This window comes from Micromesistius poutassou (genome assembly GCF_964030765.1).
Source record: "Micromesistius poutassou genome assembly, chromosome: 2".
Taxonomy (NCBI): domain Eukaryota; kingdom Metazoa; phylum Chordata; class Actinopteri; order Gadiformes; family Gadidae; genus Micromesistius; species Micromesistius poutassou.
Genome location: NC_140272.1, coordinates 12631271 through 12650690, shown reverse-complemented (window position 1 = coordinate 12650690; position 19420 = coordinate 12631271). Strand labels below are relative to the sequence as shown.

At 43.5% G+C, this 19420-nt stretch overlaps 1 protein-coding gene across 1 annotated transcript; it reads left to right on the top strand.

Moving 5' to 3' along the window:
• Nucleotides 1-1863: 1863 nt before the first annotated feature.
• On the top strand, nucleotides 1864-16949 carry pcsk1 (proprotein convertase subtilisin/kexin type 1; the record flags this gene model as incomplete). Its single annotated transcript, XM_084463736.1, has 14 exons — nucleotides 1864-2058; nucleotides 3362-3466; nucleotides 3891-4013; nucleotides 8069-8215; nucleotides 9541-9617; nucleotides 10582-10670; nucleotides 11103-11275; nucleotides 11740-11952; nucleotides 12468-12568; nucleotides 12963-13196; nucleotides 14605-14762; nucleotides 15357-15490; nucleotides 15890-16051; nucleotides 16524-16949. The coding sequence occupies 14 exons, from the start codon at nucleotides 1864-1866 to the stop codon at nucleotides 16947-16949; spliced, it is 2337 nt and encodes a 778-aa protein (XP_084319862.1).
• Nucleotides 16950-19420: the final 2471 nt, after the last annotated feature.

Sequence of the window (19420 nt, the reverse complement as noted above, 5' to 3'; positions counted from 1 at the left end):
TTAACCAGCCAATCTCTTGGAGACATCTCCAGAGATGGGCTTATTGCGAAGATTGTGAAGATTATTGCCTTGTGCGTGTTTGTGTATATATGTGTGTGTGTGTGTGTGTGTGTGTGTGTGTGTGTGTGTGTGTGTGTGTGTGTGTGTGTTTAGGTGCATCCACATCCTTCATTGTGTATGACTATACAACATGCAGCCCCTGCCAGCAGCCCTCATAGTTCCCAGACATCGTGTTGTGTACTCTGCATGCAGATGGAATGAGAGTGCACTGACCCATTGTCTAATAGCAAAGTGCCCGATTGTTCCATCAATACAGTGAAGGGAATGATAACATTACATGTCAATAGACGTCAGACTGATCTGTTTTTCAGTGGACTTTTCACAAAGCAACCACTTTTGAATTTTTGTCATTATTACTATCATTATCATTTGTATTATCATTCTTATTATTAGTTATTATTTATATATGTATATGAATGTATAGGTATATTCGTTTATATTGATCTGTATTCATTTATGGTCATTTGTATTTGTTTATAATGTATATGATTTTATATTTATTCATTTCAATGTATTAAATGAGGATAGGCCCATAGCCTGCATCGTACTGAAGGATGTAGTGCATGACTCATTTCGACACTGGTGAGATCAGTTTCCCCAGGAGCACTTCTGTTACTGGAATCAGCGGTGAACAATATTGTGTGGATCAATTTAAGGGACATAAAAGACTAAATGACACTCTTGCTGGGTCCAATATAAACTCTATGGTCACAAGTGTTTCTTGTTACGTTTCAAAACAGCCAATCAACAACTATTTGTAGTCTGATTTTATGGCATGCATAAACGACCTGAAATCGAATTATTGTATTGGGATGGGGAAAATACGTGGTGAGTAAGTAAGATAGGTTTAACATAAAATAGGTTTCCTCAATCATTATTGAAACACAAAAAAATAAACGTATCACCATAGTCGCCTACGTCTATGAATCTAGAAGGATTGATTTGGTTATGTGTGCATAGTGTGTGTAACCTTCCTCTCTGCCACACAAGGATCGATGTGCGTCGGAGCTGACACGTGCAGCTCAAGGTGAATGACGCGCGAGCACCTCATCAGTAGAGCGCGCTTCAAGAGGCGAACAAACACCGTTAAGTCGTCGCGCTTTCCTACTTAAGCATCTCTCAGTCCGGTGATGCTTCAATAGTTTTAGGGAGGTCGATTTGACAATACATACAAAACCGGGAATATCCTACATGCAAGATATAGCCTACGTTGATGATGATGATGATTTGATGAGGATAAACAACGATATACATCGCATCTAACCCCCCCCCCCCCCCCCGTCGGAAATTCATTCCCCCATCATTAGTCGCTCCAAGTCCCTGGAGCACCACACACACACACACACACGCACACACACACACACACACACACACACACACACACACACACACACACACACACACACACACACACACACACACACACACACACACACACACACACACACAGGTGTAGGCTCCGCCAAGCTGACGTCAGAAGGACTTTGACGTGTACACTTTGCTCCCCCCCCCCCCGCCCCCCCGCCCCCAATACGACCCCTCCCCGAAGCACCTCTTCCCTTATTGGAGCGAGCAGCCTCCGCCGAGCAGTGTCACGTTCCCTCCATCACATCAGGTTGTGTCTTGAGGAATAATTGTGTGTAGACTGTTATTTTTTTCTTTGGCAAAAAAACAAACAGAGGAGGGGATTTGATCATACATTCCGTTCAGTGTTTGGTGCCATAGCCTAGGTGTTTGTTTGTTTTTTGGTGAGCATCTGGGCTATTCGATCCATTTTCCTTTAATCTGATATTTTCTTGGGAGATGGAAATGAGATGTCGTCCAACGGTGATGTGCTGCTGTGTGTTCGCGATGCTGTGCGCTACGATCGTCCCCCGGTCCGCGGGTCTATCCTACGGAGACAGACAGTACCTCAACGAGTGGGCTGTGGAGGTCCCCGGTGGACTTCGTGCCGCCGACACGATCGCCAAAGAACTGGACTACGAATTAGTCCGACAGGTAGGCTAGAATTCCGCCAACCGTCTGGATCAATGATCAAAACAGACAACGTCTCACGTGTTTCTTTATGAATAGGTACATGTAATTTATCGAATGTCGTCGTCTTGACGCCGAGACGATCGAGAGTCTGATGATGGAAATTGGCATGCAATTGAGTTGTTGTTATTACAGTAAAATACATTAAACCATTTCACAAAAGGTCCAACGAAAAAAAAATGCATTTCATGTCTGCTTCCATCTGTATTTGTGTTCTTGTTTATTTAGGATTTTGACAATTTCATTTCATAATTTAGACTTGTTTCACTACATAACTTTAAAGGTTCCTTTGATTCATTAATTACGCCAATTGACTCGACACGACTGGCCTTCAGCATGGCTTCCTCGACGTAGGCTTATGAGTCACACTAAACTAGTTGAATCAATCTATAACTCAGTATGTACGCACACACACACACACACACACACACACACACACACACACACACACACACACACACACACACACACACACACACACACACACACACACACACACACACACACACACACACACACCGTATTTACCCATAATCAAACATTTTGCATTTGTATTTTATTATTTCCTGTCCTTTTCACCCAATGAATTCCCAGCACTGTTTGTATTAGACCAATGCAAACATACTAGGTTTTCCTTCGGGCTAAAAGACCACTTGATTAATTCAGATGCACCTGTGGCACTGAAAACCACGGTCAATGATTAACTGAGCTGCTTCCAGGTATGGATACCAGACATCTGGCACACCATCTTCTGCAGACTGCACTTACATCACCATTGATTTGTAAAATCTAACAGAGCAAGACGAAATATCAGATTTCAGATTTTTCATTTTCACCAGATCACTAGGGTTCTAAGAGCCAATAGGGAAAACAAGGTCATGGACTCTCCTCCTTCAAAACAAAACATGGCGACAATTTTCAAGGCAAAATTGCTCTTTAAGCCGAGAGACAATGAAGCTTATGAAATGCACCGTGTGAATTGGCCCCGTTTTCTAAACTATGAGTAGTAATGTTCACAAGGGAATATATGTTTCGGTGCCCAGACCCAGATCTATCCAGAACCATGGTAACACACATGTTAATACATTCACGTTAATGTTTCCTGAATCTAACAAGGATTCCAGGACCGTCGCCTTCATTTGAATGATTAAATTCTAGATCCATTCATTTGAACAAAAACACACAAGGATCCACTTTTGTAATCGAAATATTTACACCGTCAAACCATACAAACATAATCGCTCACCATTCCTTCCTGTGGTTTCAGATTGGGGCCCTGGAAAACCATTTCCTGTTCAAACACCGAAGCCATCCTAGCAGGATGAGGAGGAGTGCCAACCACATCACCAAGAGGCTCTCTGAGGATGACCGCGTGAGTGCTCTCCTTCCTACTCCCTATTATCATATTATTAATAATATAATGATAATAATAATAACTTTAGTATACTTTAGTATAATAACCTATTTAAATAATGTATAAATGAATACCTTAGTTAGCATTAACACCATTAGTAAATGATTACTAAACCATATGTTAACAGTTAATACAATTCTAGTTAGTTGTTAGTTAATGCTTTTTTACTGCATTAACAATTGTTATTAATGGTTTATTATTGAACCCTGATTGTTAAGTGTTTAAACAAACAAACAAAAAAGTATATATATATTTCACGTGAAAAAAAAAAAGTTTATAAAAGTGGGTTTTTAAGATGTGAAATCAAAGAAGTTACAGCAGCCTACTTTATCTTAAGTGACCCCCGACATGGCGGTAACCTCTCCCTGCCGTGTGTCGCTAGGTGTCCTGGGCTGAACAGCAGTATGAGAAGAGGCGGAACAAGCGGGCCTCCATCGGGGGCTGCAAGGACTGCCCCGTGGACAAGCTGTTTGACGACCCCATGTGGAACCAGCAGTGGTACCTGGTACGTCCACCTCTACCTCCTGTTCTCTCTGCCTATTTCATACACACCTGTAGGACAAGGTCTGAACCAGAAGCCGGTGCGCTAGTTGAAATGTTTAATGAAGCAGGTAGTGGGTAAATACATCAATGCAGCCCATAAGTTTCCAGACGAACGGCTGGATCACATCAGTGGGTTTGATGTTAAGTGACTGCCAGGGTCTGGCGGGGGGGCCACGCATCTATGCTTGTCACATGCACTGAGTGCGCACGCCCCTGGGTTGTTTCACTGCTGGTGTCAGATGGGACTACACCATGATAACCATTGGATAAGATAAGAGGGAGAGAGAGAGAGAGAGAGAGAGAGAGGGGGGGGGGGGGGCACTGCATATACAGCATGGAAGTGCACTGCATATGACTCACGATGAAACCAAGACTCAATACATACTTGATTGAATCCTGCTTTAATTGGACTTGCTTTTTACACCCCCCCCCCCCCACACACACACACACATAAAGTATAACATACTAAAACTGATAACAGGGTCATTAACATGATTTGATTTAGCTGTGCTGATTTATCAAGCACAGTGCTTGTGCTTGTGTTGTGTGTGTCAATGTGTGTCAGTGTGTGTGTGTGTGTGTGTGTGTGTGTGTGTGTGTGTGTGTGCATATGTGTGTTTGCACACGTGTGAGTGTGTGTGTGTGTGTGTGTGTGTGTGTGTGTGTGTGTGTGTGTGTGTGTGTGTGTGTGTGTGTGTGTGTGTGTGTGTGTGTGTGTGTGTGTTTGTCTGCTATTTATAGACAGACAGTCTGCATTGTGAAACACATATATGATCCCATTTATTTTTTTATCCAATAGTCCAAAACATAATTGGTTGAGTCTGAGTGGAGATGGAGAGGGTTGAGCCAGGCTGGAACAATGCTACACATTAGTATGTTGTAAAACCCAGTTTATCCTGAATAGCCTGGTGAGGCGATGCAAGGCTAGGCTAGGTGGAGCTGGGCACAGTCAATACAACAGTGGATTGGTTCCACTGTGCGTCCTAATCAGACCTGTCACTTATAAATGTATTATGTGCCTATTGTGTGTTAATCCGGGCTGAGGGCCATTGACAAACTACTAATAGAAGGGTAATTGAAATCAGCACTAGCTGGTGAAACTCCTGGAACTGATCCTGCCTCCATCCTATCACCAACCTGATGGCTGAAGTTTATAAATTGAAATAGTATTAGGATTGGTTTATGTTTCCATATTAATTTCTATGTAAAAACATTTTAGCATTTGTATTTGATGGAGCGTCATCACACTCAGTGGGTTTGTTTGTGACGTTCGATATGGGTGTGTGTTAATATATAAATAATTAATAGGAATAATAATGATTTTATTGTCGTAGTTGTTTACTACTGCAGATGCTGCCTTTTGTTCTAAATATATCAGAACAAACTGAGTGGGCCATCACAGCATATTCTGGCTATGACTCATCTGAGGAATACATTATCCTCAATCTGATTTATAAAGTACCACCACTGGCCTACATCTACTACCACAACTAATAATACTGCTAACAACACTACTACTACTGGAAGCAACACCAGTCAGAAAAAACACAATCTAAGTCTTTAGTATTAAACAATACAATAATTAAATATATACTTATATATATACTTATTACATGGCTCTTCTCAATGCTGTGGAATGCTCCGTTCACTTGCATGAGCCTGCCCGACTTCCAGTGGTGGAATTATTTTTCGATAATGACCGTTGCTAAGCATATAATGACCGCTGTCAAGGAAAGTGGATTTTTTTTTCATGTCTTTCATATCACTCCGCAGTAGTAGTAGTCTGGTAATTTATCAACCCCAGTGTATTCGGTTGCTAAGCAACATCAACGTCTATGGTGGACTATTTCTCTGCTGATCAATACTACAAATGCTGGTAATAATTAAATTGTAAAAAGACACACCGTGTGAAGTGTCCTGCTTTGCCCAGTCGGGGCTTATTTTCCCGATAATGACCGGCGTTCTATACATTATCCCTTACATATATATACATGCATCAATTGAACATCAAAACCCCACCACTGTTGCTCTAAACACAGAGAATTAAGAGTTATTAACTTTGGAGGTGCTGTGAAAAATCAATGCTTTGCTTTGGACAAGAAACACAATAAAATACGTATAGAATGGTGAGGGGGAAGGTAATGGAAAAGGGACGTGTGTGTGTGTGTGTGTATGTTTGTGGGGGTAGTATTACTCCAAGTAGTTAGAATGACACGACAGAGGAAGCAGGCAGGCATTGAAAAGCCGATGAGACTTCCATGGAACAGAGGAGAGTCAGTGAAGGGAGGAGCTGAGGGGGGTGGGTGCTATTGAACTCAGAAGTGCCTGGCTGCCTGATAATGTCATCAGAGGTAGTGACTCACACAACTAGCCTGACATCCACCCCTGCCGTTTGCCCCTGTTTGAACAATGTGTGTGTGTGTGTGTGTGTGTGTGTGTGTGTGTGTGTGTGTGTGTGTGTGTGCATGCTTGTGTTTGCGTGCATCTATGCCAGAGCTTATACAACTGGGTAACGTTGGCCACTAGAAGCCACCTATTGTAAACCTTAGAGTCATTATCAAAATCAACAAGTATCAAGTCATCCAGTGTCCTAGCGAGTCATGATGTAACTATGTACACACAGACGCACACACACACACACACACACACACACACACACACACACACACACACACACACACACACAATGAAATCCTTTCCAGTTTATTGCTATTATGATTATAGGAGAGTGGTCTCACAATCAAAGTCCTTCAGCATCTGTATTCTATTATCCCACATTATATTTTTCCCTTTTGACAAACAAAGAGCGATAAACAGAAATGGAGATAGGGAGGAAGGCAGAGAGAGAGAGACAGATAGAGAGCAGGAGAGAGAGGACGAGAGGCAGAGTAAGAGAGAGAGAGATAGAGAGAGAGGGAGGGAGGGAGGGGCGAGCCAGCGAGGGAGACGAAGAGATGGTGGATGATACATCAGAGCGATGAGTCATGGCTGGAGGTGGCGTTCCGCAGTGCCTGTGCATCATGCGCAGAGAGCCGGACAGCCAGCGGAGGTTCTGCTTCCAGAGCAGTCTCCTCCAGAGCTGAGCGGAAGAAGCACAAGTGCTACGCCCTCTCCTCTTCCCCCCCACCGCTGAGGCAATTAGAACGCACCCACCACTCATTACATACAACGAGCGGGTCATCGATGCATTGGACAGACCAGAGAGAGAGAGAGCTAAAAGAGGTGTATACACGTTTACATTTGTACCATATTGTATTTGTAGATGATTCTATTACATTCTGCAACATTTTTGGTAATATTATTTTGTATCCTAGGTCGTATCTGATTTTACGTATCAGAGAGAGAGAGAGAGAGAGAGAGAGAGAGAGAGAGAGAGAGAGAGAGAGAGAGATTATTAATGGGGGAGAATGAGGAGGGCTTGGGAGAAGGGTATATCTGAGCTGGGGTGATGACACATCAACAGGCTCTGCGTCATCCTGCCCAGAAGAGAGTCATTAGGCCGAGGGGGTGTTTTCAAGACAATGCAGACGGTGACATGTTACTCTTATGACCCCTTGCTTACAAGTGTTCCAAACAGGGAGAGTCCTCAAAGAGCTGATAAAAGAAAAAAACTCCTAATTAATCTGCTCCAGCCAAAGGTCATTGAGAGAGCGGAGGCTGGTCAGGCTGGTGAGAGCCTGCTGCTGCCTGCTGGAGATAAAAAGATTCTTTGTTGCTTTTCAGCGTGCTTAAGTGTGATGGTCGATACTCACAGAGCCTGTTCAGATGTTTAGTACTGGCAGGTTTGAACAACAAAGGTGTGTGTGTGCGCACACACGTGTGTGTGTATGTGTGTTTGTGTGTGTGTGTGTGTGTGTGTGTGTGTGTGTGTGTGTGTGTGTGTGTGGCAAAAAAACTGAAAAGTACAGAAGAAACACATGTCCACTGTAAGCTTTACAGTGTGATTACTTTGTTACTCACCCAGTCACAACATTAACAAAGCACCGTCTTGTCTCCTCTCCCCTCCCCCCATCACAGCAAGACACGCGGAGGTCCTCCTCGCTGCCCAAGCTGGACCTGCACGTCATCCCCGTGTGGAGGCAGGGAATCACGGGGAAGGGCGTGGTCATCACCGTCCTGGATGACGGCCTGGAGTGGAACCACACGGACATCCACCCCAACTACGTAAGACCACCACCGTTTCCATGGAGATGGCTCCCACGTCTTGCCTAACCCACTCTCCAACACACACCCTGCCCCATCCCCCACCATCCCAAACCCCCCCCACCTCTTACCGATGTCATAGCAACGCCAACCCAACGGCGGTGATGGCACCTTAAACAAGCCGGATATTGACAGAGAGAGCGAGAGGAGAGAGTGTGAGAGAGAGAGAGAGAGAGAGAGAGAGAGAGAGAGAGAGAGAGAGAGAGAGAGAGAGAGAGAGATGGCCATCTATATAGATATATAGATAGAAAGAGAGAGAGAGAGAGAGAGAGAGAGAGAGAAGGAAAGGATTGATAACAACAGGGCGGCATGAATAAAGAAACGCTCCAATTAACACTAATTAATTAAATACTTCTCAGCCGTGCAGAATGCTAATCCTAAACAACCACATCTATTTTTAGAACACATTTGCATGATGTAGCGGAAGTGATGTAAAATGATGACGTCCGACACACCTCATTTGTGATATTCCCGGTAGATTTGGGGTTATTAAAATAAATTATAATCCCCAAAGGGAAATTCAGGTGTGATGGCAGACAAAGGGGACGGAAGAGTGCCGATATAAAAAAACAACAACAAATTAGAGACAAATACATAAATACAGTATCCTGTATGCAGTATAACATATGACGTTACAGGACTTTGATCTCATACGTACAGTTTATCCAGCCCGACACTGCCAGACCAATATGCAAATGCATATTGTCATTATCGTTTTTTAAGGGGTGTTATCAATAAGCGGAGACCTACAAACAATCAGAGCAATGAAACATATGTCTCATCAGCGGCAGCCATCTTGGTTGTTTTGAAAAGGCCTCAATGGTGCTCCTCTGTTAAGTCATCATATTTAGCCTGTCTCCTATCAGTGGCTATCCGATAAACGGCTGGGGCTGATCCAGGCCAGGTCTGCTTGATATCTGTCTGAACATGAGTCGAAATAATAAACGTAAAATAAAATATGATCTCAGAGATTCGTCTGGTTCCCCAGGCGACAATTTTTTTGGAGAGAAGAAAAACATCTGAATTATGTATACATTCTAGGAATTCTACCAGACTAGCTTCAGGAGGAAAACGCCCTGTATTCTCACCACACTGATAACAGCCGATGAGACAGAGCTCTCCTTCTGTATGCCGTCTTATCATCTCTCTCACCCGGTGTAAAGGCACTGGCAGCAGCTTGGCCCGGTCCAGGAACACAACCCCTCCCAACCTTGCATATGTGGTGACCAATAGGACCATATGTTATGTGTTGACCAATAGCACCATATGTTATATGTGACCAATAGGACGCAGCAGCCAGCTACGACTTCAACGACAACGACCCAGACCCGTTCCCGCGGTACGACTCCACCAACGAGAACAAGTGAGTCTGCGTCGATGGAGATCCTTGCTATGAGAACCAACCATATGGAGAATATGGAAGTGTTACGTCCACTGTACACGTCCGTCGACGGATCTCATTGACTTTACATGGGACGCTCCCGAAATGCATTGTGGGTCCGTCCGTCAAATCGGCTCCGTCTCTTGCGTCCAAAAGTTGAGAAAAGTTTAACTTTTCAGGCAGCGACGGATCCGTTGGCCAATCAGATCGCGTTATACGCACGTTATACGCAGAGCGTGTTTTACCCCGTGCGTCAGACACGCCCACTCTCTTTCGTCGACGGACGTGTACAGTGGGTATGAGGCGTTAGGGTCACCTATAGAGGACCAGAGATCCACAGAGACTCTTTATTCTTGACTCTTTTTAAGGACAGTGAAAGTGTTAAAAGTCCTTCTGTTGTAAAAAGTAAATCACATCATCTGTTGATTGTAATACTTTCTAGTTTCAAGGTATGCTTTTAAATGGCAATCGAAAGACAGTGGAATCAAGAAAATGTAAAGATACATCGGACAACAACAAGGAAAAATAATAAAGTAATAAATAAAATAATAGAAAATAGATTTGGTCAAATCGACCCCCCACAATATTATTTAATGACTCATAATATGCCAGATGCAATGGAGACTTGCGTGCTAGTTTTCTCAGCTGCGTAATTACGTGACCAATCAACCTTTATTTACATTCAGCACAAACAACGATGACACATGTAAAGTAAACAGAGTGAAGGTTTGAATAAGCAAGACAGGAAAAACAATACAATGGAAACAGGAGGGTTCAAACATGAACACAAAATCTATTTGGTGGAGCTTGCACTCCAACGTCAACAGTTCACTCTAGCTGTACACAATGATAAACTATTATTAAATATGGCCGCCATGGGCCAATAGCATACAGTTGAAGCACACGTTGAACCAAACGCGATGCCAATTATTTATCATGTTCCCAGGCACGGCACGCGATGCGCTGGGGAGATTGCCATGCAGGCAGACAACAATAAATGTGGTGTTGGAGTGGCGTACAACTCCAAAGTCGGAGGTAAGGGTAACTTTTATTTTGAAAGATCTTTCTTTATAGTGTTGTTGTTTTTGGTTTCTGTGAAGGCAGACACACACCTTTTGAGTACTGCTCAAAAGTATTGTGGCAGTGACCCTGAGGGACCCCTGATTGCATCAACCACAATCTGAGCAATGAAAAACAATGTTTTCCACACGAGGAACATGACATTTGAAGGGTCAAAGTGGCCATCTGGCTCTCAGTGCCCCGTAATCACCAGCTTAATTATGCTCCCAAAATAGACTGATTATAAATGCCTGCCCCTCTAATAACAAATGGGCAATGAAGGCTAAATACAATTTGTTCCACTTTTGGACAACACCTATTTTTATATTATACTCATTGTGTTCAGTAGAGATTAAATGAGTGGAAAACAATTGGGACTCTAAGAGTGTGTCTGTCTCACCCACCCAGGGATCCGCATGCTGGACGGGATCGTGACGGACGCCATCGAGGCCAGCTCTATCGGGTTCAACCCGGACCACGTGGACATCTACAGCGCCAGCTGGGGGCCCAACGACGACGGCAAGACCGTGGAGGGGCCAGGCCGCTTGGCACAGAAGGCCTTTGAGTACGGCATACTGAAGGTAGCCAACACGAACATTACCACTGCAGCCTTGATTCACATTCAATCAGAGTTTGAAGGTATATATAGTCTAGTACAGCATACAGGGCTTAGTTTAACACACACACAGAGGGGCACCTGCTGGCTCAGTGCAAATGTGTTCACACTGTCCAGAAGTTTCCATAATGATTACATGATGATGCATATTGTACCTTATATAGTTCATCTGCTATCAGGATTTTAAGTTAACTATTACTTGTGACATTGACTAATTGACTAGTGTTAGTGACTAGTGACTAGTGACTAGTGATAGTGACTAGTGATAACAAAATCATATTAAATCTTTCTTATTACGATAAGAAATAGTTTCTACCAAAACACTTCTCTAACTCTCCCTAACTCTCCCTCCTCCCTCCTCCTCCCTCACCCTTCCTCCCTCCCCCTTCCTCCTTCCCCCCTCCTCCCGCCCACCTCTCTGCTACTCAGGGCCGCGGGGGGAAGGGCTCCATCTTCGTGTGGGCGTCGGGCAACGGCGGTCGGCAAGGAGATAACTGTGACTGTGACGGCTACACCGATAGCATCTACACCATCTCTATCAGCAGCGCCTCCCAGCAAGGCCTGTCCCCCTGGTACGCTGAGAAGTGCTCCTCCACCCTGGCCACAGCCTACAGCAGCGGGGACTACACCGACCAACGCATCGTGAGTCCATCACGCCTTGTTGTGGGTCATGCTGAATGTGTGTGCCACTAGCATCGACTTCATACGTTTTGGGGACATTGTCTTATAATTTCCGGGGCAATTATAGCACATGTAAGGAAATACCTTTATTTATTATGTGTGGCATAACAAACCAATATTCAAGGACTCCAATGATAAGGAAAGTTCCGACCTGCTTTACAAATTCAGAGTTTTGACGGCAATTTTTGGGGTAGAATGCCTCAAGCTCCCCTTCATTGATGACGCTGGTTGCTTGTGTCTTTGTGTGGATTTTAGGAAGTTGTATCAGGGGGATATTACATTTATTTATTTATTTAACTTTTTATCTTTCCTATGATGACAACGTTACCTTGCAGTATGTTGTTCTGTTGATATAAAACGTGTTTGACAGCAAATTGTGGTGTTTTTCCACCGGCTAAATTATGTGTTGATATATTTTCAACTGCTGTCAACTGCTGTTTTATTAACTTTGCGTTACTATTTCTGTTTGCTGACAGACGAGTGCTGATTTGCATAATGAGTGCACTGAGACTCATACTGGAACCTCTGCGTCTGCCCCACTGGCTGCTGGGATATTTGCCCTAGCACTGGAACAAAAGTATGTAACACAGAAACATCAAACTAAACTCTAAGCATCTACAGTGATTCATTGTTAGACCGATCAGTTTTCCTCAAATGTTGCTATGTGTACCCCTAGGGATACTTTGAAGGATTGCAGAGGGTATGAAATGTAAAAATATATATTTTTATGAAAAAATGTTGGTTCATCAATGAACACTAATTCCACCTTAATTAAATGAATTCAATTGGAATACCACCTTCATCAAATTAAGCAGGCTAAATCGAATGTGAACGTTTTTTCCCTCCCCAAAATGTTTGGTGCTGGTGAAAAGGGTAGTTGGCTGAAAAGACACAAAATATCCGCTTGAGCGTTTGTTCTGTTTCACCCTATGTCCCTAAAATGTGACATGACCTGTCTCTCTCCTATCCAGCCCGGAGCTGACCTGGAGGGACCTGCAGCACATCGTGGTGTGGACCTCAGAGTTTGACCCCCTGGCCAACAACCCGGGCTGGAAGAGGAACGGCGCGGGGCTAATGGTTAACAGCCGCTTTGGCTTCGGCCTCCTTAACGCCAAGGCCCTGGTGGACCTGGCCCACCCGGCCTCCTGGAAACACGTCCCTGAGAAGAAGCAGTGCATCGTCAGAGACGACTCCTTCCAGCCCAGGTACATGTCAGGCCTCCCCGCGCTGGGGTCCACCTCGTCAGCCATGAGGGCTGCATCGATGAGTCGCAAACGATCAAGTTCATTTATCAAGTTAGGTTATTAAGTTTAGTAATTCTTGGCTGCTTGTCCGATAAAGCAAGCAAATTTAAGTCAACATGTTGGACTCTGGCATTTTCTATTATTATGTTCTAGACTTAATTATTAATTGAATTATCGCAAAAATGTACTTTTACCATTAACGATTAATAGATCATGAAAGTAATCATTAGTTGCAGCCCGATCAGTGATCAACAAATTAAGAATACTCATATATACTCATATATACTAATAGAGAGGGCTATTTATATACTGCAATGCAACAAATCAAAGCATATTGTTGTTACCGATGGCACATCTGTTTTCATGTGCATCTATGGCAAGAGAAAATTAATAAGCCCTTGGCAGCTGATGAATGAACTCTGAGAAAATAACCAAACAACCAATGTGTTCTTTCACCTTAAGGATGACCCGTAAGATCGTTAAACGTTAACTGCAGCCAATTACGATCAAACGATGTAGAAGGATAGCCAGTTTATCCCTCTGTTCCCTTTTTTCACCAGATGTTGCATTGCGATCCTTTAGGGATTAATAAACACATGCAGGGAAAAGGCTTCGCTTCTTTGCCTTTGAAAGTACCGTTCCTGCATTCAGCAATACGATTTAGGGAACAGCCACACTGAAGTGACACTATTATGTTATTTTTTTGGTGTAATTTGGATTATGAGATTCTGTCAAAGTGATACCGTCTACTGTCAGTTCACTTTGCTACCAGTATTGCTCTATTTAAATTTAATCCTGAGGATTTACATTTTTACATTTGTTTAGTAATATTACCCACTTCTTAACCCCTTATACAAGCTGAGGAGAGAGGGATTCATTTATGACCTTATATTATTAAGTGAATGGCTGCACAGAACAGAAAGTCCACATGTGCTACTGCTTGCTATGCTGGAGAAATGTAAATGAAGATATGGTTGAATCGAGTTTTCTGAAACAAAATGCTCACGAAAAAGTACATTCCCAAGAGTTGTTGGAAATAAATATGAGCTCTATTGCTAATGTACTGGCTACATTTAAGTACATTCCGATTCAGTAGAGTCGTATTGTGTCTTGGTAAAAAAAAGAACCAGAACATCATAAAAGTGCGTAGTGCAAGTACATATATGAGAGGATAAAATCCTGCTCATTTATTTGTTTAAAAGAGCTATCAAAAACGGTTTATTTTACTGCACAAGGTCAGAGCGGCGACGATCTGCAGAGTCTGCTCTGGGAGGGGGAATGAGAAGCGCGCGTCACGGCACGATGACAATGACGTGGGACGGTTGTCATGGCACTCATCGTGCCTTTGCTATTTTGATATCCCCCACAGGGCTCTGAAAGCGGCGGGGGAGATCACAATAGAGATCCCCACCAAGGCGTGCGGCGGGCAGCCTAACGCGGTCCACTCCCTGGAACACGTGCAGGTGGAGGCCAGCATCGAGTACACCAGGAGGGGGGACCTGCACATCACGCTCACCTCTCCGTCAGGTCAGAGGAGGACACACACGTGCGCTTCAATCCATCCATCCATCTCACTTTATTTATAGAGTGCTAGAACTGCAATACAATGTGAACAAGGGAAACGGCACATGTGTTCAATCAGTTATCAGTAAAACTCTGATACATTTAAGAGATGTGATTATACTAAGGTTACATATTAAGCTATTCATTTATGTATGGTATGTCTCAAGATTTTGTTGGCGGATTGTGATGCTCTCGGTTCAGTCTGCCACATATTCAATCATACATTCATGCATGCATGCATGTTCATGCCTTCTGCATAACTGCCACATTGAATCATTGCCTTTCCAGTGAACAAGTTATGATTGTGTGTGTGTGTGTGTGTGTGTTTGTGTGTGTGTGTGTGTGTGTTTGTGTGTGTGTGTGTGTGTGTGTGTGTGTGTGTGTGTGTGTGTGTGTGTGTGTGTGTGTGAGTCTGTGTGTGTGTGTGTGTGTGTGTGTGTGTGTGTGTGTGTGTGTGTGTGTGTGTGTGTGTGTGAGTCTGTGTTTGTGTGTGTGTTTGTGCGTCTGTGTTTGTGTGGGTGTTTCTCATGCGTTTTCACAAATGTTTTTCCCCCCCAGGCACCACCACCGTGCTGCTAGCTGAGAGAGAAAGAGACACATCCTCCAACGGCTTCCGGAACTGGGACTTCATGTCCGTCCACACCTGGGGAGAGGACCCCGCAGGGACCTGGACCCTGAAGATCACAGACACTGTGAGTAACGCCCCTGCTCACCACAGCCATCCATCAGTGGCTATAGTCAAGTCAAGTACATTTTCTGCGTAAAGACCCTTGATCCCATTTACAGTCTGAGAATGCGTCAAAGGCCACATGACAAAACACCCCTTAAACCTAATCCCTAAAGAGTTTATGGAAAAAGTCCCCCAAAATCCAAGGAACTGAGAAGGAACCCAGAAGAGGGATCCCTCCTTCCGGGGATGGTTGGGAATGCAATAGGTGCCATGGGTTGTGTTTTGAAGAAGGCTAACCTAATGACTATTATTGAAGGGGCCAATCGGCTTGCCTGTCGAATCGGCTTCTCGGCATAGCGTTGCATGGGTTTCTTTGATTGCTGCTGCTATATAACCGCAAGACGTCTGCCTTTTCTTACAGTCCGGCCGTATGGAGAACGAGGGTCGGATCCTGAGTTGGAAGCTGATCTTCCACGGGACGTCGGAGAAGCCAGAGCACATGAAGACGCCCAGGGTGTACGTGCCCTACAACGCCGTGCAGAACGACCGCCGCGGGGTGGAGCACATGGACACCATGATGGAGGTGAGGGTTAGGGTAGGGTGTGGTAGGAGCAGAAGGAGAATACATGTACACAGTACTACAATACGTGGTAATAGCGGGGAAGTCATGATTGCTTTACCCTGCTACATATTCCCTCAATCTCATTTGTGATACACCCAAATAAAATGTAACGGATTAAAGATTATAATAAATAAAGTCTCCTAAAGCTTTCCCAGAACAAATAATGGCAAATAATTCTTTGACAGATTCTCAACATTTTTTTGTTACAAACCAGCTTGGGAGCTTCTGATCAACCCCTCATCAATGCTGATTATATACTTTTTTACAACAGACTATTTGATATAAATATGTAATCAAGAATGACAATATTCCCTTGACGGAGATCCGCAAATGAAAAGTTGAGGAATCAGTGTTCTTAATTAGAGACCAATATACTCATCATTGTCATTGTCCATCATAAACTCATCCTGTCCGCATTATGTCTGTCATTCAGGAGCCCACTCAGGCTCACCCTCCACAGAAGGCCCCAGATGCTCCCGCCTCTGCAGTAGCCGAGCTGGTCCAAAACGAGTCCTCCAGAGACACTGCGTCCTCCCCTTACTCCCCCACCCTGGCCCTGCTGCGTCTCCTGCAGACGGCCTTCAACAGGCAGAGCCCAGCCTCCCAGCCCCGCTCCCCAGCCAGGAAGCAGCAGCCGCAGCCACAGCATCCGGACAATGTCCTACCAGCAGCACCAGCCACCCGTCTCCCACCACAGCAGCTGTACCAGGCCCTGGACAGGATCAACAAGTACCAGGGCCGAGAGGACAGCCTCTACAGTGACTACAGCGACAGGTTCTACAGCTCCAAGCCGTACCGGCATAGGGATGACCGCTTGCTGCAGGCCATGCTGGACATGATCTCCGATGACAGCCAGTGAAGAACTGGGCAAGGTAGGGGAGAGAAGGGGGTGGAGAGGAGAGGAGAGACAGGGAGGACAGGGGAGACAGAGAGAGGAGAGGATGAGACAGAGAGGAAGTGAGTGATGAATGTACGTGAAGAAAAAGGTAGGAGAGAACAAGTGGGGAGGAGAGAGAGCGAGGACAGTACTAGGGTAGTAAGAGGAGCTTAAGGGAAGTAAAGGGGGCATTCTTTCAGTTCATATAATTTCCTCAAAGCTGTATTTCTGATATACTATTACCGCAAATTCAGGCATGCCAAGCAAGGTTTCATACACTTTCAGTTCTCCTCATGTGATTTGAATCATATATATATATATATATTATGTTCTCTAAGTATACCTCAACAATTACAACTTATATAGCTCCAAATATACTTTTCGATAACAGATAGCTAAAAACGAACCTCCTTTGTCTTCTGATAGAGGAGGGTGATGTGGTTCAGAGGTCCGGTCTCTCTTCTCTTCACAGCCGAGGGGGAAAGCAAGTCATCTTTAGGATCTAGGTTTCTTGTCAATCATAGGATCATTTAGTTTTTACCATAAGACCATGATTGTAATTCGTTTCGGAGGACACTTTAAATGATAAAACATCTCCCTTGAAACACAAGGCATCATGAGGTTTAATTCATGGGTGATGTCATACTGCCAAACAAAGCCTAACTATCTGGTATAATGCTCACACCTCACTTTGTAGGTCATGATAGATTAAGAGTCATTTCCAAACAAAATTGTAAATTGCCAACAACACGTTTTTTAATTTACTCCATATTCTCAGGGGAGGCAAATAAAGGGATTTTAACGTGTTCTGTCTTCTCCGGAGTATTGAATAATATATATTTATGAATGTTTAGAAACTATAAGAGCATGCAGATATGACACGTCCGTTGCACCAACATACTATGACACTCGATTACGTTTTAAAAAACATCGGTCATTGGGTGTTCTGCTAATGAGTTGGAAAGAACCAGTCGGAAGGTTTCTCAGTCCACCACTACTGGAAGGACTCTCCTACTTCTTGTGCAATCTTATTTATTTTGTATGAGTACAATGCTGCATTCAAATAAATATTTTTCTAGAGATTCCTCATAATTTATGAGAGTAAAATATATATATACAACCATATGAACCCTTGCTCAGTTTATTTTATGTTATATTAGTGTAGTGTTCTCAAGTTAATTTGTATCGAGATTATGACTAGCACTCATTGATACCAATAAACACTGCCAAACATTGGTTTGTCAAAAGGCTTCGGTCAATTTTGGTGACCATGCAAAATATGGTATTTGCTCACATACAAGCTAAACAATGCCACAAATTCAACACCTTAGCATTAACATGCTCAAGTCAACTGTCTGGTATTTATTTATTTGGTATTATGAAGTAAAAACCGATCAGAGTTCAGTCTTTGTGGAAGTGACCAGCAACGCGGTAGTATGGGGCTCTGCATTGACACCTTCAAGCACTTTGATCTTCTCATATCGCCTTAATGATGCTGTGATGACCTCACCTATATCTTTTCATGGTTGTATAGCAATTCATTCATCCATAGTACAATCAAAGTGTTTTCTTCTGAATTGATGAAGCCTGTGTGCAGAGTACCAATCCTACTGCTGATTTACGTTCAGATTTCTATTTAACAACAGTTTTGGTAATGGTTTGGGACTTGCCTGCCTGGTGACTTGCCCTGTTTCTCTTTCCCTGCGCCAACAAGGTGACCATGAAGATGTTTGGAAAAAATAGTTTACATTTTGCCTTGTAATTTAACCATCCTATAGAGTAGCCGGTGCTGTTTATGAGTTTTAATCAATGCTTCTGTCCAAATTTGTTTACTCAAGACAAACGTTGCAATGTATGTATGGATGTACAAAAAATAATTTATTGTAATAAACTGCAAAGTGACCTCTTGAGTGGGTTTGAGTTTTTGGTTGCTGTTTTGAAATTATATCTCTTGGCAAATTTTTGAATTTTATTCAACATTTTAAAATAATCAACCAGCTATAGAAGTAGGATCCAACATTCCTACTTTTCAAGTGAACTACACTCCCCTAGTGGAAAACATGGTAAATGCACCATAGAGGAAAAAGCATGCCAATCGTGTCTTTCTCCCTAGAATGTGTATACCCCATTAAAGTACCAAAGTGGTGTGGTCTGTGAATGGTCTGCCTGTTAAATTCATGTCTTTTCTGCAAGACATTTCACCTTTCTTCTGACTTTGATGTCGTCTTCGCCTTGTTAGACACATGGACTGAGATACATAGTTCTACTATCGATAGCGCTACAGAAGCAGCCCAACAGGACATTTTCCGTTAGTTTTTGTTTTTTCCTCAGCTTGCCTAACTGATCCCATTTGTACATATTCCCTACATCTGGTGCAATGGTCTAGAGGCGATGCTTCAGCAGAAAGGACGCGTCTTCAAGCGGAAGACGGTGCGGAGTTACTCATGGTAACG